Source organism: Thalia democratica, chromosome 1 (genome assembly GCF_965202585.1).
Source record: "Thalia democratica chromosome 1, ktThaDemo2.hap1.1, whole genome shotgun sequence".
NCBI lineage: Eukaryota > Metazoa > Chordata > Thaliacea > Salpida > Salpidae > Thalia > Thalia democratica.
Genome location: NC_139165.1, coordinates 65,784,681 through 65,804,113, shown reverse-complemented (window position 1 = coordinate 65,804,113; position 19,433 = coordinate 65,784,681). Strand labels below are relative to the sequence as shown.

The window sequence follows — 19,433 nt, the reverse complement described above, 5'->3', positions numbered from 1 at the left end:
TGTTTAATGACCTCGTTTACGAAAAATTTCTTCAGTCATCGAGTTACAAATCATGTATATAATTTAATGTTTTTTTGACTACACCAAATAGTGATAATAATACTGAATAAAAGTTCTATAAAACGTTTCTTTAGTAGTAATAACATCAAAACAAATTAGTCTAAAAATTAATGTATGTTACATAACTTTTTATACCAGAGTTTTCATTATATGTAAAAATACCAATTTTCATTTAAAATTCCTCTTTTTTGTACTAAAAATATTAATTTTGTCCTAAGCAAGACATTAAACTGCATCCATTTTGTGTGACTCAATAATTGAAAAGTTTTCTTTGTACACCAAGTCCTTAAAAAAAACCTTTGAGCGCTTTTTTTTTCTTAAATAAATAACAACCAATGTTTTTATTTTTTGTATAAAAGTAATTTATTTTGTCGTTTTTGTCTACATTCATGTTAATTGCAATTCAAATGTCAGAGTTGTTGTGCCTTGGCCTAGCATTGGACTAATAGTTAACAAAAAAACAAAAAAAAAAACAATTAAATAAAGTTTTCTTTAGTAGTTATAACACTAAAACTACTCAAGATAACAAGTAACTTTGTTAAACAATGCATGTATGCTGTTATTGTAATACAAAGACCCTTTAGAATAATAGTTTTCATAAATTTTATAGTAAAAAAAATATTTTAAACAATAATTGTTTTTATATATTTGTGCATAAATTTAAGTTTATGTTTTTGTCTTTATTCGTGTTTATGTCAGTTAAAAGGGCGAAAGTTTAGTTGCCTTAGTTTTAATTATACAACTAGTATTGTTTAATAATCGAAAAAATGCGCTCCAAAAATTTAGTAGAATGACCTGGTAAACAAAACATTTTTTTTGGGTATCGAGTTACACATCATTTATTAGATTTAATTTCTCGTGGAAAACAGTAAATAACAATAAAAGTTATAAAAATAACAATACAAAATAAAGCTGTATAAAACGTACCTTTATTAGTCGCATTTTAAAACTAATTATGTAACTATAGATGTATCTAAGGTTACTTTTAGTGTTATTGTTTTCACTATTTTTAAATACCATGTTTCATTTTAAATTTTTACTTATTTGTACCAAATTTTTAAAGTTTGTCCTGGGCAAGACATTAAACTGCATCCATTATGTGTGACTCGACAACTGAAAAGTTTTCTTTCTACACCAAGTCCGTGGAGCGCTTTTTTTTTTGTTTAATAAACAATAACCATTGTTTTTATTTTGTGTACAAATGTAACTTTTTTTGTTTTTTGTCTACATTCGTATTAGTTGCAGTTCAATGGTAAAAGTTGTAATGCCTAGGCCCAGGGTTGGACTAACAGTTAAAAAAATAACAAAAATAAAACTAAAAAACGTTTTCTTTACCAGTTTTAACACCAAAACTGCTTAAGATAACACGTAACTTTGTTTAATTATGACTGTACGTTCTTATTGTAATACGTAAGACTTTTAGCAAGCGCTCCAAAAGTTTAGTAAAAAAATACTTTTCGGGTATCGAGTTACATATCATTTATTAAATTTAATTTCATGTTGAAAACAACAAATAAAAATAAAATAATAATAATAGCAATACTCAATTAAGCTGTAGAAAACTTACTTTTTTTAGTCGCATTCCAAAACTAATTATCTAACAATAAGTGTACCTAACGTTACTTTTAGTGTAAGAGTTTTCAATATTTTTAAATAGCAAGTTTTAATTTAAATTTTTACCTATTTCTACCAAAAATTTTAATTTTGTTCTGGGCAAGAAATTAAACTGCATCCATTTTAAGTTACTAGATAACCGATAAGTTTTTTTGTACACACAAGACCTTGAAAAATACCTTCTGAGTGCATTTTTTGTTCAATAAACAATAACCAACTTTTTGTATTTTATGTATAGAAGTGATTTCGTAATGTAATTTGCCTGTTTTCGTGTAAGTTGCAGTTTAATGGTCAAAATTTCTATGCCTTGTTCCATCGTATGACTATAATTATGCTCATAAAAAGTTTTCTTTAATAGTTGTAACACCAAAACTGCTCAAGATAATGAAACAACTTTGTATAAAAATGACTTTTTTTTTAGTTAAATTTAAAGAAAAATGTTTAGATTTTAAATTATTTTTTGTATATGTGTGTTTTAAATTTAAGTTTATGTTTTTGTCTTTATTCGTGTTTATATCAGATAAAAGAGCGAGAGTTTTGTTGCTTAAGTTTTAATTATAAAAGTGATATTGTTTATTGATCAATAAAAAGCGCTTCAAAAGTTTTGTTCAATAAACTGGTGTACGAAAAATGTCTTCAGTCGTCGAGTTACACATTATGTAAGCAGTTTAATGTCTTTTTAAAGTGTGGTGTACGACTCGATAACCGAAAGGTTCCTTTGTACACCAGGTCCTTAGACCAAAATTTTTGAACGCATTTTTTTAATCGTTCAATAAACAATTTATATATCAGAGTTTGAATTAATTTTAAATACCAATCTATCACAATTTGAATTTATTCAAAATGTTATTTTTTTGAACCAAAAATATTAAATTTGTCCTTGGTAAGACAATAAACTGCATCCATTATAATTGACTCGGAAACCTAAAAGTTTTCTTTGTACACTTGGTCCTTGGAAAACACCTTTTGAGCGTTTTTTTCAATAAATACTAACCAACATTGATTATTTTGTGTATAAAAGTATTTTTGTGTTGTGTTTTGTCTGTTTTCGTGTTAGTTGCAGTTTAATGGTCAATGCTGTGAATGCTAGGTTAGACATTTGATGATTATTTAACGACAAAAGGAACTCTTAAAGTTGTGTTCAATAACCTGGTTTACGAAAATTTCTTTGGTTATCAATTTACACATCATGCATTAGATTTATAGGTCTAGTGGAGAACAATAAAAGTTATAATACTTATTAAAGTTGTATAAAACGTGCCTTAAATAGTTACATATAAAAACAAATTCATCTAACAATTAATGTATCTTTCACTACTTTTTGTTTAAGATTTTTCATGAATTTTGAATACGAAACTTTATTCTAAATTTTTACATATTTTTAATACAAATGCTAAATTTGTCATGGGCAAGACATTAAACTGCATCCATTATGTGTGACTAGATAATCAAAAAGTTTTTTGTAAACTAATTCTATGGAAAATACCTTTTGAGTGCTTTTATTGTTCAATGAATAATAACCAACGTTTTGTATTTTGTGAATAAAAATATTTTTGTTATGTAATTTGTTTGTTTTCGTGTTAGTTGCAGTTTAATGGTCAAAAATTAAAGCCTTGTTCCAGCGTATGACTATAAACTCTACAAAATCTAAAAATTAATAACCATAAAACGTTTTCTAAAGTAGTTATAACACCAAAACTACTCAAGATAATGAATCAACTTTTTTTAAGAATGACTGTTCGTTTTTATTGTAATTCATAGGCTTTTCAAAATGTAAGTTTTTATTAATTTTTTTTCTAATTTGAAGAAAAGTTCTTTAATTTTAAGTGATTTTGTGTATGTGTGTATAGGTTTAAGTTTATGTTTTTGTCTTTATTCGTGTTTATATCAGATGAAAGAGCGAGAGTTTTGTTGCCCAATTTTAAAATTAAAAAAAAAACTGTTTATTTAACGACAAAAAGGTCTCCAAAAGTTTTGTTCAATGAACTGGTGTACTATAAATGTGTTCAGTCATCGAGTTACTTATCATGTAAGCAGTGTAATGTCTTTTTGAGAACACCAAAAAATCATAATACTGAATAAAGTTCTATAAAACGTGTCTTAAGTAGTAATAACATCAAAACAAATTCATTTAAGAATAAATATCTCTTACGTTACTTGTTATATCAGAGTTTAATTAGTTTTTAAATACCCAGTTCCATTTTAAGTTTCAGTTATTTGTACCAAAAATATTAAATTTATCCCAGTCAAGACATTAAAGTGCATCCATTAAGTGTGACTCGATATCTGAAAAGTTTTCGTTACACACCAAGTTCTTGGAAAAAACCTTTTGAGCGCTTTTTTTGTTTAATAAACAATAACCAACGTTTTATATTTTGTGTATAGAAGTATTCATTTGTGTTGTTTCTGTCTACATTCGTGTTAGTTGCAGTTTAATGGTCAAAGTTGTAATGTTTTGGCCTAGCATTGGACTAATAATTAGAAAAAAAATAACAAAAAAACAACAAAAAAACGTTTACTTTAGTAGTTATAACACCAAAACCGCTCAATGTAACAAAGTAACTATGTTTAGCAATGACTGTATGTTTTTATCGTTTATGAAAATTAAAACCTTTTAGAAGGATAGTTTTTATTAACTTTTCTAGAACAAATTTAAAAAAATCTTATATCTTAAGTAATTGTGTTTATGTTTTTGTTTTTATTCGTGTAAATATCAGATTAATGGGCGAGATGTTTTTTGCCTAAGTTTAACATTCTAAAAAATCGTTTTTTAACGACAAAAACCACTCCAAAAGTTTTGTTAAGTGACCTGGTGTGCGACATCATGTATACAGTTTAATGTTTTTTTGAGAAAACCAAACAATCATAGTACTAGACAAAGTTCTAAAATACGTGTCTTTGGTAGTAATAACATCAAAACAGATTCATCTAACAATAAATGTACTATAAATTACTTTTTATACTTGTGTTTTCATTATTTTTAAATAACAAATTTTATTTTTAACTTCTACTTATTACTACCAAAATTGTTAAAATTGTCCTGGGCAAGACATAAAACTGCATCTATTTCGTGTGACTCGATAACTGAAAAGTTTTCTTTCTACACCATATCCTTTGAAAAAGCCTTTTGAGCGCTTTTTTCAATAAACAATAACCAACGTTTTGTATCTTGTGTATAAAAGTAAATTTTTGTGTTGTATTTTGTCTGTTTTGATGCTAGTTGCAGTTTGATGGTCAAAGTTGTAGTGCCTTGGTCCAGCTTTGAACAAATAGTTCAAAAAAATTTCAAAAAACACATAAAAAACGTTTTCTTTAGTAGTTAAAACACTAAAACTGCTCAAGATAACAAGTAATACATCAATACAATAATGTTATACAATGACTGTATTTTGTTACTGTAATACCTTTTAGAATAATAATTTTCATTAATTTTTTTTAATCCAATTATTTTTCTAACTCTCAAATTTTAATTGATTTTTTATGTTTGTGTATAAATTTAAGTTTATGTTTTTATCATTATTCGTGTTTATGTCAGTTTCAAAGGCAAGAGTTTTGTTGCCTAAGTTTGATATAAAATTTATTATTTATTTAAGGTCAAAAAAGCGCTCCAAAAGGTTTGTTCAATGACCTGGTGTACGTAAAATGTCTTTAGTTATTGAGTTCCTTATCATCTTGTCGACAATAATAAACAATAATAATAATAATAATAATAATATTAATCTAAGTTGTGTAAAACGTGCCTTTATTAGTTGCATATCAAAACAAATTTAAAGATAAATGTATCTAACGTTACTTTAAGTGTAAGAGTTTTCACTATTTTTCAACACAAAATTTAACTTTTATTTATAAAATATTACTTATTTGTACTATAAAAAAAAAGTTTGTCCTGGGCAAGACATTAAACTGCATCTACTATGTGTGACTCGATAACAAAAAAGAGTTTTTTTGTAAACTAAGTCCTTGGAAAAAACCTTTTAGGCGCTTTTTTTCTATAAGCAATAACCAACGTTTTGTATCTTGTGTATAAAAATACTTGTTTGTGTTGTATTTTGTCTGTTTTGATCTTAGTTGCAGTTTAATGGTCAAAGTTGTAATGCCTTGGTACAGCGTTTTACTATAAAGTATATAAATAAATTTAAATAACAACTAAAAAACGTTTTTATTTGTAGTTATAACACTGCTGAAAATAAAAAATAAAAACTTTAACTAACAATGTCTCTATGTTTTTATTGCAATAATTAGGTTTGTAAGTATAGTATTTTAATTAACTTTTTTGTACCAATTCTATTATTTTAATTAAATTTTAAAAAGGTTCATGTAATTTAATATTATACATGTTTATGTTATTGACTCTTTTCAAGTTTAATTTAGTTTATGTGGCGATAGTTTTGTTTCTTTAAACTCACGTTGGACAAAATAAAAAATCATTGTTTATATTTTGAAAAAAAAGCACTGCAAAAGTTTTGCTCAATGACCTGATGTACAAAAAAAAAGTTCGATTGTCTAGTAACACATCATGTATACAGTTTATTGTCTTGTTGAGAACAATAAATAATATTAGTACTAAAAAAATTATATAAAACGTGTCACTATGTTTTTTAACATTAGTACAATATCGATTAATAATTAATGTATCTTAGGTTATTTTTTTACCAAAGTTTTCATCATTTTTTTAATACAAAGTTTCAATCTTGCTTTTAAAAATCACTTATTTTTACCAAAAATAGCAAATATGTTCTGGGCAAGACAATAAACTTCATCCATTATGTGTGACTCAAAAACTGAAAAGCTTTCTTTGTACACCAAGTCATTGGAAAATATATTTTGAGTGCTTTTTTCAATAAACAATAACCAACGTTTTGTATCTTGTGTATAAAAGTAATTATTTTGGTGTACTTTGTCTGTTTTTGTGTTAGTTGCAGTTTAATGGTCAAAGTTGTGAAGCCGAAGTTCAGCGTTCGACTGTAAGTTATACAAAATCATTTAATTAACAACTAAAAAACTTTCCTTTAGTAGTTATAATACTAAAACTGCTGAAAATAACAAAATAACTTTAGCAAACAATGCCTCTATGTTTTTATTGTAATAATTAGCGCTTTAAGAATAATATTTTCATATTTTTTTTCTATAGATTTTATAAATTTTTACATAAATTTTAAAGTCATTTTATGTACTTTTGTATAAAGTTAAGTTTATGCTTTTATACCTATTTTGATGTTTATGTTAGTTTAAGTGGCGAAGGTTTTGTTGTCTCAGTCTAATGTTGACATAAATAAATTATATTGTTTATTGAACAAAAAAAGCGCTCCAAAAGTTTTTTTTGATGACCTGATACACTAAAAATTTCTTCGGTTGTCGAGTTACACATCATGTATACTACCTTTATGTCTTGTCGAGAAGACCAAACATCATAATACTGAACAAAGTTCTATAAAACGTTTATTAAGTAGTTATTAGATCAAAAAGTAATTTGTCTAACAATAAATGTATTTTACGTTACTTTTTGTACCAGAGTTTTCATTATTATTTAATACAAATTTTATTTTTGTGTTTTAATTATTACCAATTTAAACCAAAAATATTAAATTTGTCCTAGGCAAGAAATTAAACTGCATCCATTGTGTGTGACTCGATAATCGAAACGTTTTTTGTACATCAAGTCTTTCGAAAGACTTATTGAATACTTTTTTGTTAAATAAACACTTATTAACGTTTTTGTTTTGTTTGTGTATAAAAAATATTTGTCTGTTTTCATGTTAGTTGCAGTTTAATGGTCAAATCTGTGAAGCCTAGGTCCAGCGTATGACTATAATTTATATAAATTCAACAAAACAAAAAATAAAAAACGTTTTCTTAAGTAGTTATAAGAAAATTTATAAACTAATTGTGTAGAAGATAACAAAACAACTTTGTCTAAAAATGGTTTTATGTTTTTATTTTAATACATAGGCCATTTGAAATAATATTTTTCATTAGTTTTTCTGGTATGAATTTTACTTTTTTTTTTGTTTTTGAACTGGTTTTATATATTTATGTAAAAAATAGTTATTTTAGTGTCTATTGTGTTTATGTCAGTTTAATTGGCGACAGTTTTGTTGCCTAGCTCCAGTGTTTGAGAATAAAAAAAAATATCATTGTTTATTGAACTAAAAAAAAAGCGCCCCATTAGTTTTGTTCAATGACCTGGGGTACAAAAAAATTCTTCGGCTATTGAGTTACACATGATGTACAGCTTACAACAAAAAACAGTAAAACTGTTTTTCTTAGCAGTTGTAACAAGTAATTTTATTTTTTAATGGTTAACGATAAACATAAGATTAAGATGCTTATACCCGATTTTGTAAAGTTTGTTAAAAAATTAGTTAAATTTTTAAATTAATTTGGAAAGTTAAATTGCTGCAATAAGCTTTAAATTTTGTTCTTTTTATGTATCAATTAAGGCTTTCCTTCAAATATCACGTATTTAAATTTACGTACATAGCTTAATTTCAATAAACATGATTTTAAAATTGAATATTTATACTCTATTTCTTTTGATCAAGTTTTTGCAGGATTAGATACATACAGAATATTAGAAAATTTTCAAATAGATTGACGTTTTACTTTATTTTCGTTCGAGTCTTTTTACTGTCGTGGAACTCATTGAAAAAACAATTGAAGTAGCTCTGACTAAATTTAATCAGGTAAATCGTGTTTTATACTACACTTGGTTTATTTTTACAGCTACAATAAAGCTTTTGTTTCAGAGCCTGAAAACACATTAGTTTTACCTTCTAAATTTTAAAAAGTACTTTTTGTAACTATCTTAGGTAATAAATTTGTAATGGTAGTGTTTAAACAAACCCGCGAAAGGTTTGTTTAAACAATTTTGCTCGTTAGTTAAGAAAGAACGCTGACCCCTAGTTGAAATTTTCTATAAATAAAGAGGAAGTATTATTTAAAAATTTTCAACTAAAAGTTATAAAAATTTATCAATCCGTTAACTAAAAATTTGTTAAAAATTTAATACAGCCAAAGTAATGACTAGACAGAATTCGCAGAAGGTGATGAATTTCTAACCTTAAAAAACGAGAAAACATCATGAGTGAGTAAAAGCATAGTGACTTAAAAATTAGTATTTTTTAAAATTTGTAAAATTAGTTTTCTGATATCCCATGACGTTTTGTGATTGATAAAAGCTTTAAAAAATTAGTGGAAAATATATAAAAGTATTTAATTAGTTCGGAATTATTTTCAGTAAAAAGAAAATATGTAAAAATATCTAACTTTGTGAATTATTTAAATATATAAACTTTAAACTTATCAAATTAAAAAAGAAAACTATGTTTTATACTTAATCGGGTCCAGTTGGCGTTCAAACAGTTTGAATTAATTTTGATTTAGTTATATAAAAATAGGCATATCAAGTGGTGATTTATCAAATCTTTTTGATTTTGATTAAGTTGTTACCTTTTCATGCAATTTTGAAATAATTTGTTCAGAATAAATAAATTTATAAATCTTTATTGATGTTTTGTAGTTTTTATTTTCAACATGTATTGTTTAAAAAACTTTTTTTAGCACTTAAACGCAAGTAAAATTATAAACATTCTTTTAATACTTAATTTCACAAAAAATTCTACAGTGTTATTTCAAATATACAAAACTTTAGTAGAATAACATTAAGTTTTACAAAGTAGAAAAATATTTAAATTATAATTTTTCAATTTAATTTAACACTTTAAAAATCGTCAGTTGTTTGTAAAAATTTTATTAAATGTGTAAACTAGTATTTGAAAAAATAAGTAATCAAAGTATAAAATTGCAACAGTTCTTTTACGATGATTTACTTGCAAGTTTAAAACTACTTATAAATCTTTTTTTACTAAAGTAGCTAAATTAAATATTTTAAATAAAAATATTAAAAAAAAAATATAAAGTATTAATAGGAACGTAAAATCAAAATCAAAATATATAAATTAAATGCAAAGAATTCAAGTATTTAAGCACTCTAAACTATAACAATTATTAGATGGGTTTAAAATTATTATCAGATTTCAAATAAAAATTAAAGGATTTAAAAATTTAATTAAAACTTGTTATAAAAAGCATATAAATTCACTACAAATACAAAAATTTTAAATCCTCGACTTAAGATTCTAAGTTTTAGTAAAAATATATAAAAAGCAATATGTATAATACAATAATCAAGTATCATACTAACTGTATCATTAATAAAATTGTTATATTGGCACAGGGATAACTACGTAGCTTCAAGATGACTTTGTGCACCTTGAAAAGTGTATTTGAGCCTGAAGGCTTCGGCTAGTAGCAACTTTATTTCTTCATCAGCCCAGTGATGAGTAGGCACGTTTTGTATCATCAGCATTAAACCCTGGAACAATTGAAATTTATTAAAAACAAAAACATGATTTATAAAGTAATAAAATATTGAACGTATTTGAACTTTTTTTTATGATAGTATTAAATTTAAACTATTAACTTTTTATTCTAAAAACTGTAGAGTATAATACTAATGAAAAATTATGAATAGATTCAAACTTTAGTAAGAAAAAAAGCTTATTTTTCATTATGTTTATTAATTAAGTAAAACGATAGATATCAAAACTAAGAATGTTTTTACTAGTGATGTACCGGACCCGGATCCGGAATTTTTTTTCAAATTAGAATCCGGCCGGAACCGGATCCGGATTTTTTTTTTCATATCAAGATCCGGCCGGATCCGGATATCAGACAAAAATGGCAATATCCAGCCGGATCCGGATAGTGAGTCCGGTACCGTACATCACTAGTTTTTACTTAGTTATTTGTATTAATAACTTTTTTTAATTATCCAGCTTTAAAACTAGTAGAGCTAAAAAATTATCCTTGAAAAATTATTTTTGTTACAACATGTAAGTAAGCAAACCGAAGTGGCAAAAGTTAATATTTAGATTTTATTAAATTAGAATACTCAATTTAAAAAAAATACTGTGGTCAAAAATACTGTTTTCATTTTCAATTACACTTTTTTTCAAATTTATGCTTAAATCTTTTTTTTTACTTTTGCAGTTGTAAGAAAAAGTCTGTATCGGTTTAATCTACTAACCTAAGGAAAAAAAACGTCAAAATATATTTAAACTGTTTACTAGTAAAGATTTTATGATTAACAACATGAAGACACAAATTTGATTAATTTCAATTTTTAATACAAACTTGAAAGTCTTCTCCTAGAAGTTGATTTCTCCAGTGTTTTAAGAAAGCAGCACACACGTAAATATGAAAACTTGAAAATCCATCTTGTTCAGCAAGATAAGTATCCCACAATCTTATTGTGCAACTAAATATTTTTAAAATTTAATTACCATTAAACATATTTATATTAAAAACAACGTTAGATAAAGATGTTAAATTTATTTGATACTAAGTTCTATTAAAACAAAAATGCCTAATTTTAAAAATGTCCATAAAACACTTAGTATAAGTTAATACTTACAAACTCAACTTGTAAATAAACCAAAAACAGTACTAATATAAAAAATAAAAACCTTAATGGAATCTCTCTCATAAGGAGGTTATTCATCCATCTGAAGGCAAACTGAATGTATTCAAGGTTTTCGTTTTGCATGTGCGTGTGAAGTTCTACTGTTATATAAAATAAATTGATTAAAACACTAAATGGTTATGTTTAACTTAACAATAACAAAACTAAATTCCTTTCATATATTCAGAAATAAAAAATTAAACAGAAGTGTTCTTGAATCATACATACAAAACAAATGATTAATACTATTACTTATAAAACTACTTATGTTATTTATATGTCAAAAAATATAATGTATTACATATAAATATACATATAAACTTTTTAATAATTTTAAACTGCATAATAAATTAAATTTAACGTCTATATGCAACATTTTAGATATATAAGAAATTAAAAGTTAATTAGAAAAGTTTAAAGTTTTACTTTTTATACATATGACAAGTATCAGATATGCTTAACAACTAATAAACAAAACGTAACTAGTCAAAAGATTACGTAAAAACAAACTTAGAGTAACAGCACTTTTGTTTATACAATTGAGCTTTGTGAGTGTCTAACTAAACTGTAATTACTGTTAAATCACTACTTACTTATATTACGGAAACTTAAAAACAAACAAAAAATGAAGTACATTAGACAAAAAAACTATTTTATAATATGTTATGACTAATAAAACAAAAATACTTAAACATACGCTAGTTTGTGTCTTTAAAACATATAAACAATTCTAAAAACACATTTTAAAAATATTAGTGACAATTTCAGCCTAGTTAAGAATTAACTTAATCATAATTTTTAAAATCAATTTAAAAAATAACAACTATTATTATATAATAACTTTACAAACTTTTGAAATATGTTTCTGTTAAATTAAAATGTTTATCAATACACAATAAACATACTTTGTCTATCATTTGTGTTTCATAAACATACTTAAGGAAAAAAATTGTAAACGTATATATTTAATATTTAATTAAACTTAATTTTTTTTCATGAAATATGGTATAAGATATCTAAAAACTTTTATTTAGAAAAATTTTACCAAGTTAAAGATAAAACTATACTAGAAAATTTTATGGAAATTGTACGACGTAATAATAAATAATAAAAAAAGTATATTACACTAAAACTGTTTATATTAATAATAAATAAATATAATTTTTTTAACTAATCTATTTAGTAAAGCTAGTATTTATTTCGATTTTATTTTATTATATGTGCTACTACTTTTCTTCTAACTAATTAGAACTACAACTTAATGAGATATGAAAGTGTTTAAAGTCAAAAAAAAATTATATGAAGCGATATATAAATACTCCGACAAGTATCTTTTATTTTGTTTAATACAAAAACTCTCTTAGTTTATACTTCTATGTCTTAAACTTTATTGTTCTCAAAACTAACTAAAAACAAAAACAAAAGTACCAACAAAACTTTAAACAAACTGAAACTAACAGTCAACTTTTTTGGTGAGCTCCCGAAGCATGTTGACTTTCCACTGCACTCCGGGTTGGGCGAAAGTGTAATTGTCCTGTATTCCGTCGAGCAGGTGAGTGGTGCACCAGAAGGCGTCCGCTTCTATTTCGTGAATCACCTTCTCCGGCAACTTGCTCACCTCGAACGACTCCACCGACATCCTTTCTTCTGTTTGAATGGAACTTTCGTTTTTGACATAAGTAGTATAGTATTAGCAAAAAGTTTAAACATTGGAATCATTCTGGTAAAATGTCAAAAAAACGTTGATTAGAATTTTTGAATGGAAAAACCACAATATCATAAAAAAACACAAAATGAGACGATGCTTGGATACTTTTAATAAATAAAAAAAGTAAAGTGTATTCAGTTTGTGATTTATTTAACTAAGTTTTTATGCGCTTAACTTGAGGGAAGAAAAACACTCAAAGTTTGTTCAATTTGAAAGTAATAAAATGATTCTGATACATGAAAAAATTCAAACTAGAATTTAATCATCCTCACAGTCAATTATTTTACGAAAGCAAATGTACTAATACGTTACAAACCTTCATTCAAGTGTTTTGAAAGGAATACGATGAAATATGGAGTGACCAGATCGTTTATACCCTGAACATACCCGGATGCTGGGTGTCTCACCGCCCATACAAACAACAGTCGCTCAAATATCTGCAAGTATGAGTCATAAATAACCATCGAAAAATTATCATAGTTATTAAGTTAAGTTAAAAAATTCCTTTAGATTACTTCTTAATTCTTTTTTTTTTGTTAAGTAAGCATAATTGCAATATGAGTTGCAGAAAAGACTAAAAATATCATTTGTTGACCATTATATTTCAAGTTAATTTATTTTTTTTAACCCAAACATAAAAATTAAAACAAGTTGTTCATATTGAAACTCACATGCTGCACTACTTCTTGTTGAAAAAGTGGTATTAACGGATTAGTTCTTGGTATGTCTATGTGTATCTGTATAAAGTAAAATATTATATTAATTGTAATCTCCATATCAAAAAAATATTTCTATGTTGTAATTTTCGTTAGCTTTAGTATATAAAACAATAACATGTTTTTTAATAGTTGTATTTAGATAAATTTTTGGTGAACATTTTAAAAACAAATATAGTATTTAGTTTACAGTATAAAATATTTGTCTAATATATTAAAAGGAAGTTGAACATTTTTACTCCATTAATAGTTTACATACTACAGAGCTTATAAAAAAACTTAAGTCTTTCCATCAAGAAAAAATCATTACATCAATTGTTTTTAAAAATTTCTAAACTCTGCTCAGTAAAAAAAGTTTTCAGTCACTCACTATGTTAAAAACTATAAATTTATATAAAAAACCGCTAGTTTTACTATAAGTTAGGTTTTTATACGCATTATTGTGAACTGTAAATAAACACGGATTTATTTAAATATTGTAGTTTTTTGTTTTTAATTAATCGTTGTAAATGTTAAAAATTTTAAAACTTCTAAATATTTTTTATCTTACAAACCTGTTGGTAAGTTTGTTGGTGTGTTGTGAGCCTACTTTCAAAATATTGTTCAACAAATTTGAAATACTCTGCTCGTTTTCTTTCTAATACTAATTCTCTTCTATCCTTATTAGTTGGTAAGTAAGACTGCAAATATTTATTGTATTTTATTTCAGTCAACTAGAGTAGACTTTATTAGCTAAAAATAATTTAGAAACGTATAAAAAGATTGACTTTAAGTAACTTATAATTTTCAAGAACATTGACAAAAAAATTGCTATTTACTCATTTTACAAACTTAATATACAAAAAATTTGATTAATAGAAACAAATATATAAAAAAAATGTTATAGTTATAGCTTTCAAGAAACTAACTTTAGTAAAATAATATTTGACACCTCCTGGCCATAATAAAACTACGAACTTTCAAGTTAAATTACAACATGCTAGTTTATTAAAAACTATTTAGATTTTGATATAAAAACCATGCACGTATTAAAAAAAACCGAAACTTTGTTTTGTTATAATTTTTTTTAAGAACTCATAAACTATATGGATGCTAGAAATGTGTATGTAAGCTTCAAAAATATACAATAAAAACAAACAGAAAGTAACTGCCATGTGAGAGGGCGAACTTCTGAAGGTATTCCAGACCAACTCAATTTTCTTAGCTCATCTAAAAAATAAAATTGTTAAATCAGTTCTATAAACAATTTAAGTAGAAACTAAAATTTGACTTTTGAGACATGTCATGATAAAAAGTAAATTTAGAAATTTATCAAACTTTTAAAAAATATTGAACAATTTCAAAATACTTACATCCAAATACAATATTTCTAATAAAATAAATAAAACAACGATATTGATCATATTTTTACAATATAATTTATTTGATTTTGTTATACTCATCATTGTACTTATCATGCATATAGCCGACTAATAACATTCTAAAAAATACCAAGATCAATGTCTTCGGCGTCAATGAGCGTTTTAAATTTTTTAAGTCTGTTCAACTCGCGCTGTGATTGAGGAGATGTCATTGGAAGTCTGATTTGCTGAGCTTTAGGCGCCGAGCCAGCACCTCTCTTGTTTGCTGTTACGAGTTGTTCGTAAGAAATTAGCAAGTTAAGCATTTGTAACTTTAATGTTACTTGTATAAACTAACAATATTTGTATTAAAAACTTATTTATAAATTTAATACAGAAAATTATATTAATCTTCCAAATAAAAAAAACAGTATCATAAAAACATCATTAGTTAATTTAAAAAACATTTATAAAATACCAATAAGATTTTGTATACAACTAAAACGAAAACTGATGGCTTAAAATTTTAGCTATCACAATTTCAAACATTATTTTCATTAAAGTTTTCTTTAACTAATGACAGCTTTTATTAAATGTTCAAGTAACTTCACTAAACAACTTAAGTAATTCTAGTTTTTTTGTGTACTAATGAAAGTAATAACCGATAACTTTATGTTTTAAAGCAGTTCTAATGACAACAACTATTGTAAAATTATCACTAAGAAGCTTATACTTATAATCTTACAGTAAATATATATTTCTTTAAATTTAAATGCTGTAACTAAGCTTATCTATCGAAAATAAACTTAAAATTCACAAATGGTATAATCACAAAAGAACACAAAAAGATTCTCACACAAAATTATTCTCTTTATCACATGTACTAATATTACATGTTATATAGATATTATATATTTTAGTTTATCATTTATTATACATTATTTATATTTACTACATGAATACTTAAATTATGAAAAACTATTCTTTTCGATATCAAAACAGTAACTTTATTTAACAAAATTTAAATAAGTAAAACACAATAAGTATGCTGATAATACAAAAAAAATATGTAAATAGTGTAAATGAATATGAACATCAGTAAACATTTTTTATCAAGACTACAATATTTTCATTATAGGCTGAACAAATTAAACTTTAAAAAGGTTTAAAAAGTAGTTTATATATCTTACTGTCTATTTAAAATTATATACTCATATGATATATTTGTTTACAATATAAGCTCGTTTTAAACATAAATTTATTGAAAAATAAAATTTTTCTTTATCAAAACCAGACATCAATAAAATGTTAATAACTGAAAAATTAATTTGTAAACATTTATGTAAACTACAAATTTTGCAAATAAACTATATTTTACTATTAAAAACAGCTGTTATATTTCTAAAATCTAATTAGTTTTTACTTTAAATAAATATAATTTTGTTGTATACAAAATAATTTATTTAGGGTTGGCGGTCAAGCTGAGAAAAATTTCCTGACTTTTTACTAAAACTTTCCTGACTTTTCTAAATCAAAATCTTAATCTAAACTTATTCTAAAATACATAATAAAACATTTAAAACTATAGGAAGCTTTCAATCTTATATCTATACAGGTTAAAACAACAGTTTTTTTTTTTGTAAACTCAATCATCTAACTTCCATTACATCACTTGAACTATCTGTGTATGATTGATGCATTTGCAATAAACAGTTCTGTCAGCAAAATACTTGTATTTTGTAACTTAAAAACTAAGAACACTTTGATTCTAAAATTCAGTATGATAACATTTAGTGTATATATCACAGTTTCACCATGGATTTGTCCTTGCCACAGATCATCAATACTAAAAAGCATACAAAAACTGCTTGTTTAAGTAGGGTAGTTGTTCAATATGTTAATAGAAAAATTTTGCAGTTTTATAAAGGATATTTTACTAATTTTTATTAGATGAAAGCATTGGAATATAAGTACTTTTGTAAATTTCTAGGAAAATTTTGCACTTATCGTTTGACTTTAAAGGATTTTTAATTAATTTTTTACCATTTGAAGGCTTTGGAAAATTATATATTTTGTAAATTTGATCTCACAAAATGTGATGCTTTTTCTAATTTTGTCAAATTTCTTGACTTTTCCTGACTTAAAAAAAAAACTTATTTTTTCTGACTTTTGTCATTTTTTAAAGTTTTTCCTGACCTTGTGGCAGCCTGTTTAGTACATCTCTAGTTATTAAAAACTGTTATTGGAAACCTAACATAATACAATATAAATAACTGAAAATGAAAGAAAATTAGTTTTCATGATTTTCAGTTTATAAAAACACAATTCACTAACAAAACCATACCAGGAGGTTCTAATGTGATTTTGATGGGAATTTGATCAAGAGGGTTGTTGCTAGGTGGTTTATTTTTGTTCTCTGAATCAACTTCAAGCTTGTCTTTGTTTTCTGATTCAGATAGCTTTTCTTGTTGTTCTGTTTTGCAAATATTATCTTTTGAGCTGATTTTATCTTCTTTCTTTTTGTCATTCAGCTTTGAATGTTCCTCAATTACCGCTTGAGCAGTTGCTCTTATCTGTTTCACCAAAAACTATAATTGAAATTTTGTATATATTTACTCTTTTTAATAGTAACAGGGTTGCCACTATTTGAGTCAAAAAATTTTCCCTGAGTTTCCTTGAGTTTTTTACAAACCCTTAAATATATTCTTATTTCTTAAAAAATTACCACATTAATTCTAAGAATATTGAAGAACTTGCTGCAAGGCTAAAAAATTTCTAAATAAGCACTTAAAAATGAATAAAATTAACTTTTTTGAACAAAATATTGAAACTGGATTAACTAAATCTCCTTCAAGATCTAGAAAAAACATTTCCCTGAGATTTAAAAAAAATAAAATAAAATTTCCCTGAAATTTTTAGAAAAAACCAAAACTACCCTGAGTTTCCCTGAGTTAAAAAAAGAGAATCAAAATTCCCTGAGTTTCCCTGAGATTTTCTACAAATTGAAAATTCCCTGAGTTTCCCTGAGTGTGTGGCAACCCTGTAGTAATTAAAGTAAATCTATGTCAAAATTTTTAGTAGTTTTTAAGTATTCAAACTTGTTAACTATTTTTAGAACTTTTTTAGTATACTATTTCTTAGATAAAAATGAATTAAGCTACCAGAAAGTAATTAATTTTTGTATAGTGAAAATTTATAAAAAATAAAAAGCTTTAAATTTGTACAAAGTTCAAGTTGTTGGTTAAAAGACAATTAATTAGTTTTTCCCTTAGAAGTTAAAATCTTTTTTTTAACAAACAATATACATTAAACTTATAATACAACATAAAAATCTTTTTTTACAACAACTTTTCTACTACAAGATTTTTTTACAATGAATTTATTTTTTAAATAACACTGCACCAATGTTAAAGACCTAATAATACTTGAAACTTTGTCTAGATTTTATTTTAGTAATGTTACAATGATCTTGTCACATAAATGTTAATAAATATTAACTTAATTAAAAAAAATTAAATAAAATATTGGTTAAATAACTATGCTTTAATTTATACAAACTATTTACAAGACCACACCATACGTAAACTAATAATTTTTATTACTTTATAATGATATTATTCATTTTAAATAGACTAGACTCATTTACTGAAATTATTTAGCAATAAATCAATCTAAAAACAAGTACTAATTCTTGTACAACTACATAGTTAAAAGATTAAACATTTTAATATGAAAAAATACTTAAAAAAGGTTTATTTCAAACACCTGTAAAATATCATGTCTTTATTATAATCTAATATCAAATGCAGTGAAATATCTGTAGCAAAATAGCTAAAGAAAAATCTATAAGATTTCTGAAATAAAACGGTTGTTACTAGTTTATAAATTTTGTTTGTACAAAAACATTTAAAAACTTCAAAATAACAGTATTAAATCTATAACACTACTTTGAAATCTTTTATTTAACTCTATATACAATTGCATAAAAATAACAAACTTGATCAACTTTGCTTAGTTCTGTGGTGTTGAGTTGTTGTGTAAGCAATTCTAATTGAGTTTTAAGTATATCATCAGAGGAAACATCCCATGCATCCACAGTGTCATCTTCAAACTGCTCAAATGATAACTTCCCACGACCTCGAGGTTGCTGTACTGAACTGTTGTTATTATTAACAGTGAGTAACTTAAATAAATCATTATCACATAATTTATATAATCAATTTATTTACAAAAAAATTTAAAGACTAAAACACATTATAAAAATTTATTTTTTAAGGTTGTATTAAAACAGGTTATTTATTAAAATTATACTTGTAGAAGTTAAAAGTTAGAAAAAAACAAGTAAGAAAACTACCTTCCAGGTAAAGATGATGATTTTCTTTTCCAGAATGGAGTTTTTAGATCTTTTGATTTTTTTCCATTCATTTCACTTATTTAACATTTTAGCAGCTGTTCTAGTGTTTTAAATACTT

The 19,433-nt window shown here is 24.8% G+C and overlaps 1 protein-coding gene across 1 annotated transcript; it reads right to left on the bottom strand.

Annotated features, from left to right (window-relative positions):
- Positions 1-9,421: 9,421 nt before the first annotated feature.
- LOC145849216 (TBC1 domain family member 22B-like) lies at positions 9,422-19,433 on the bottom strand. The gene is made up of 12 exons (XM_082954347.1): positions 19,316-19,433; positions 18,959-19,118; positions 17,306-17,534; positions 15,113-15,247; positions 14,760-14,830; positions 14,176-14,301; positions 13,577-13,642; positions 13,222-13,342; positions 12,656-12,844; positions 11,202-11,298; positions 10,870-10,993; positions 9,422-10,048 (listed from the first exon to the last, which is right to left on the bottom strand). Exons 1-12 carry the CDS (start codon positions 19,384-19,386, stop codon positions 9,917-9,919), a joined length of 1,521 nt encoding a protein of 506 aa, XP_082810473.1. The 5' UTR covers positions 19,387-19,433; the 3' UTR covers positions 9,422-9,916.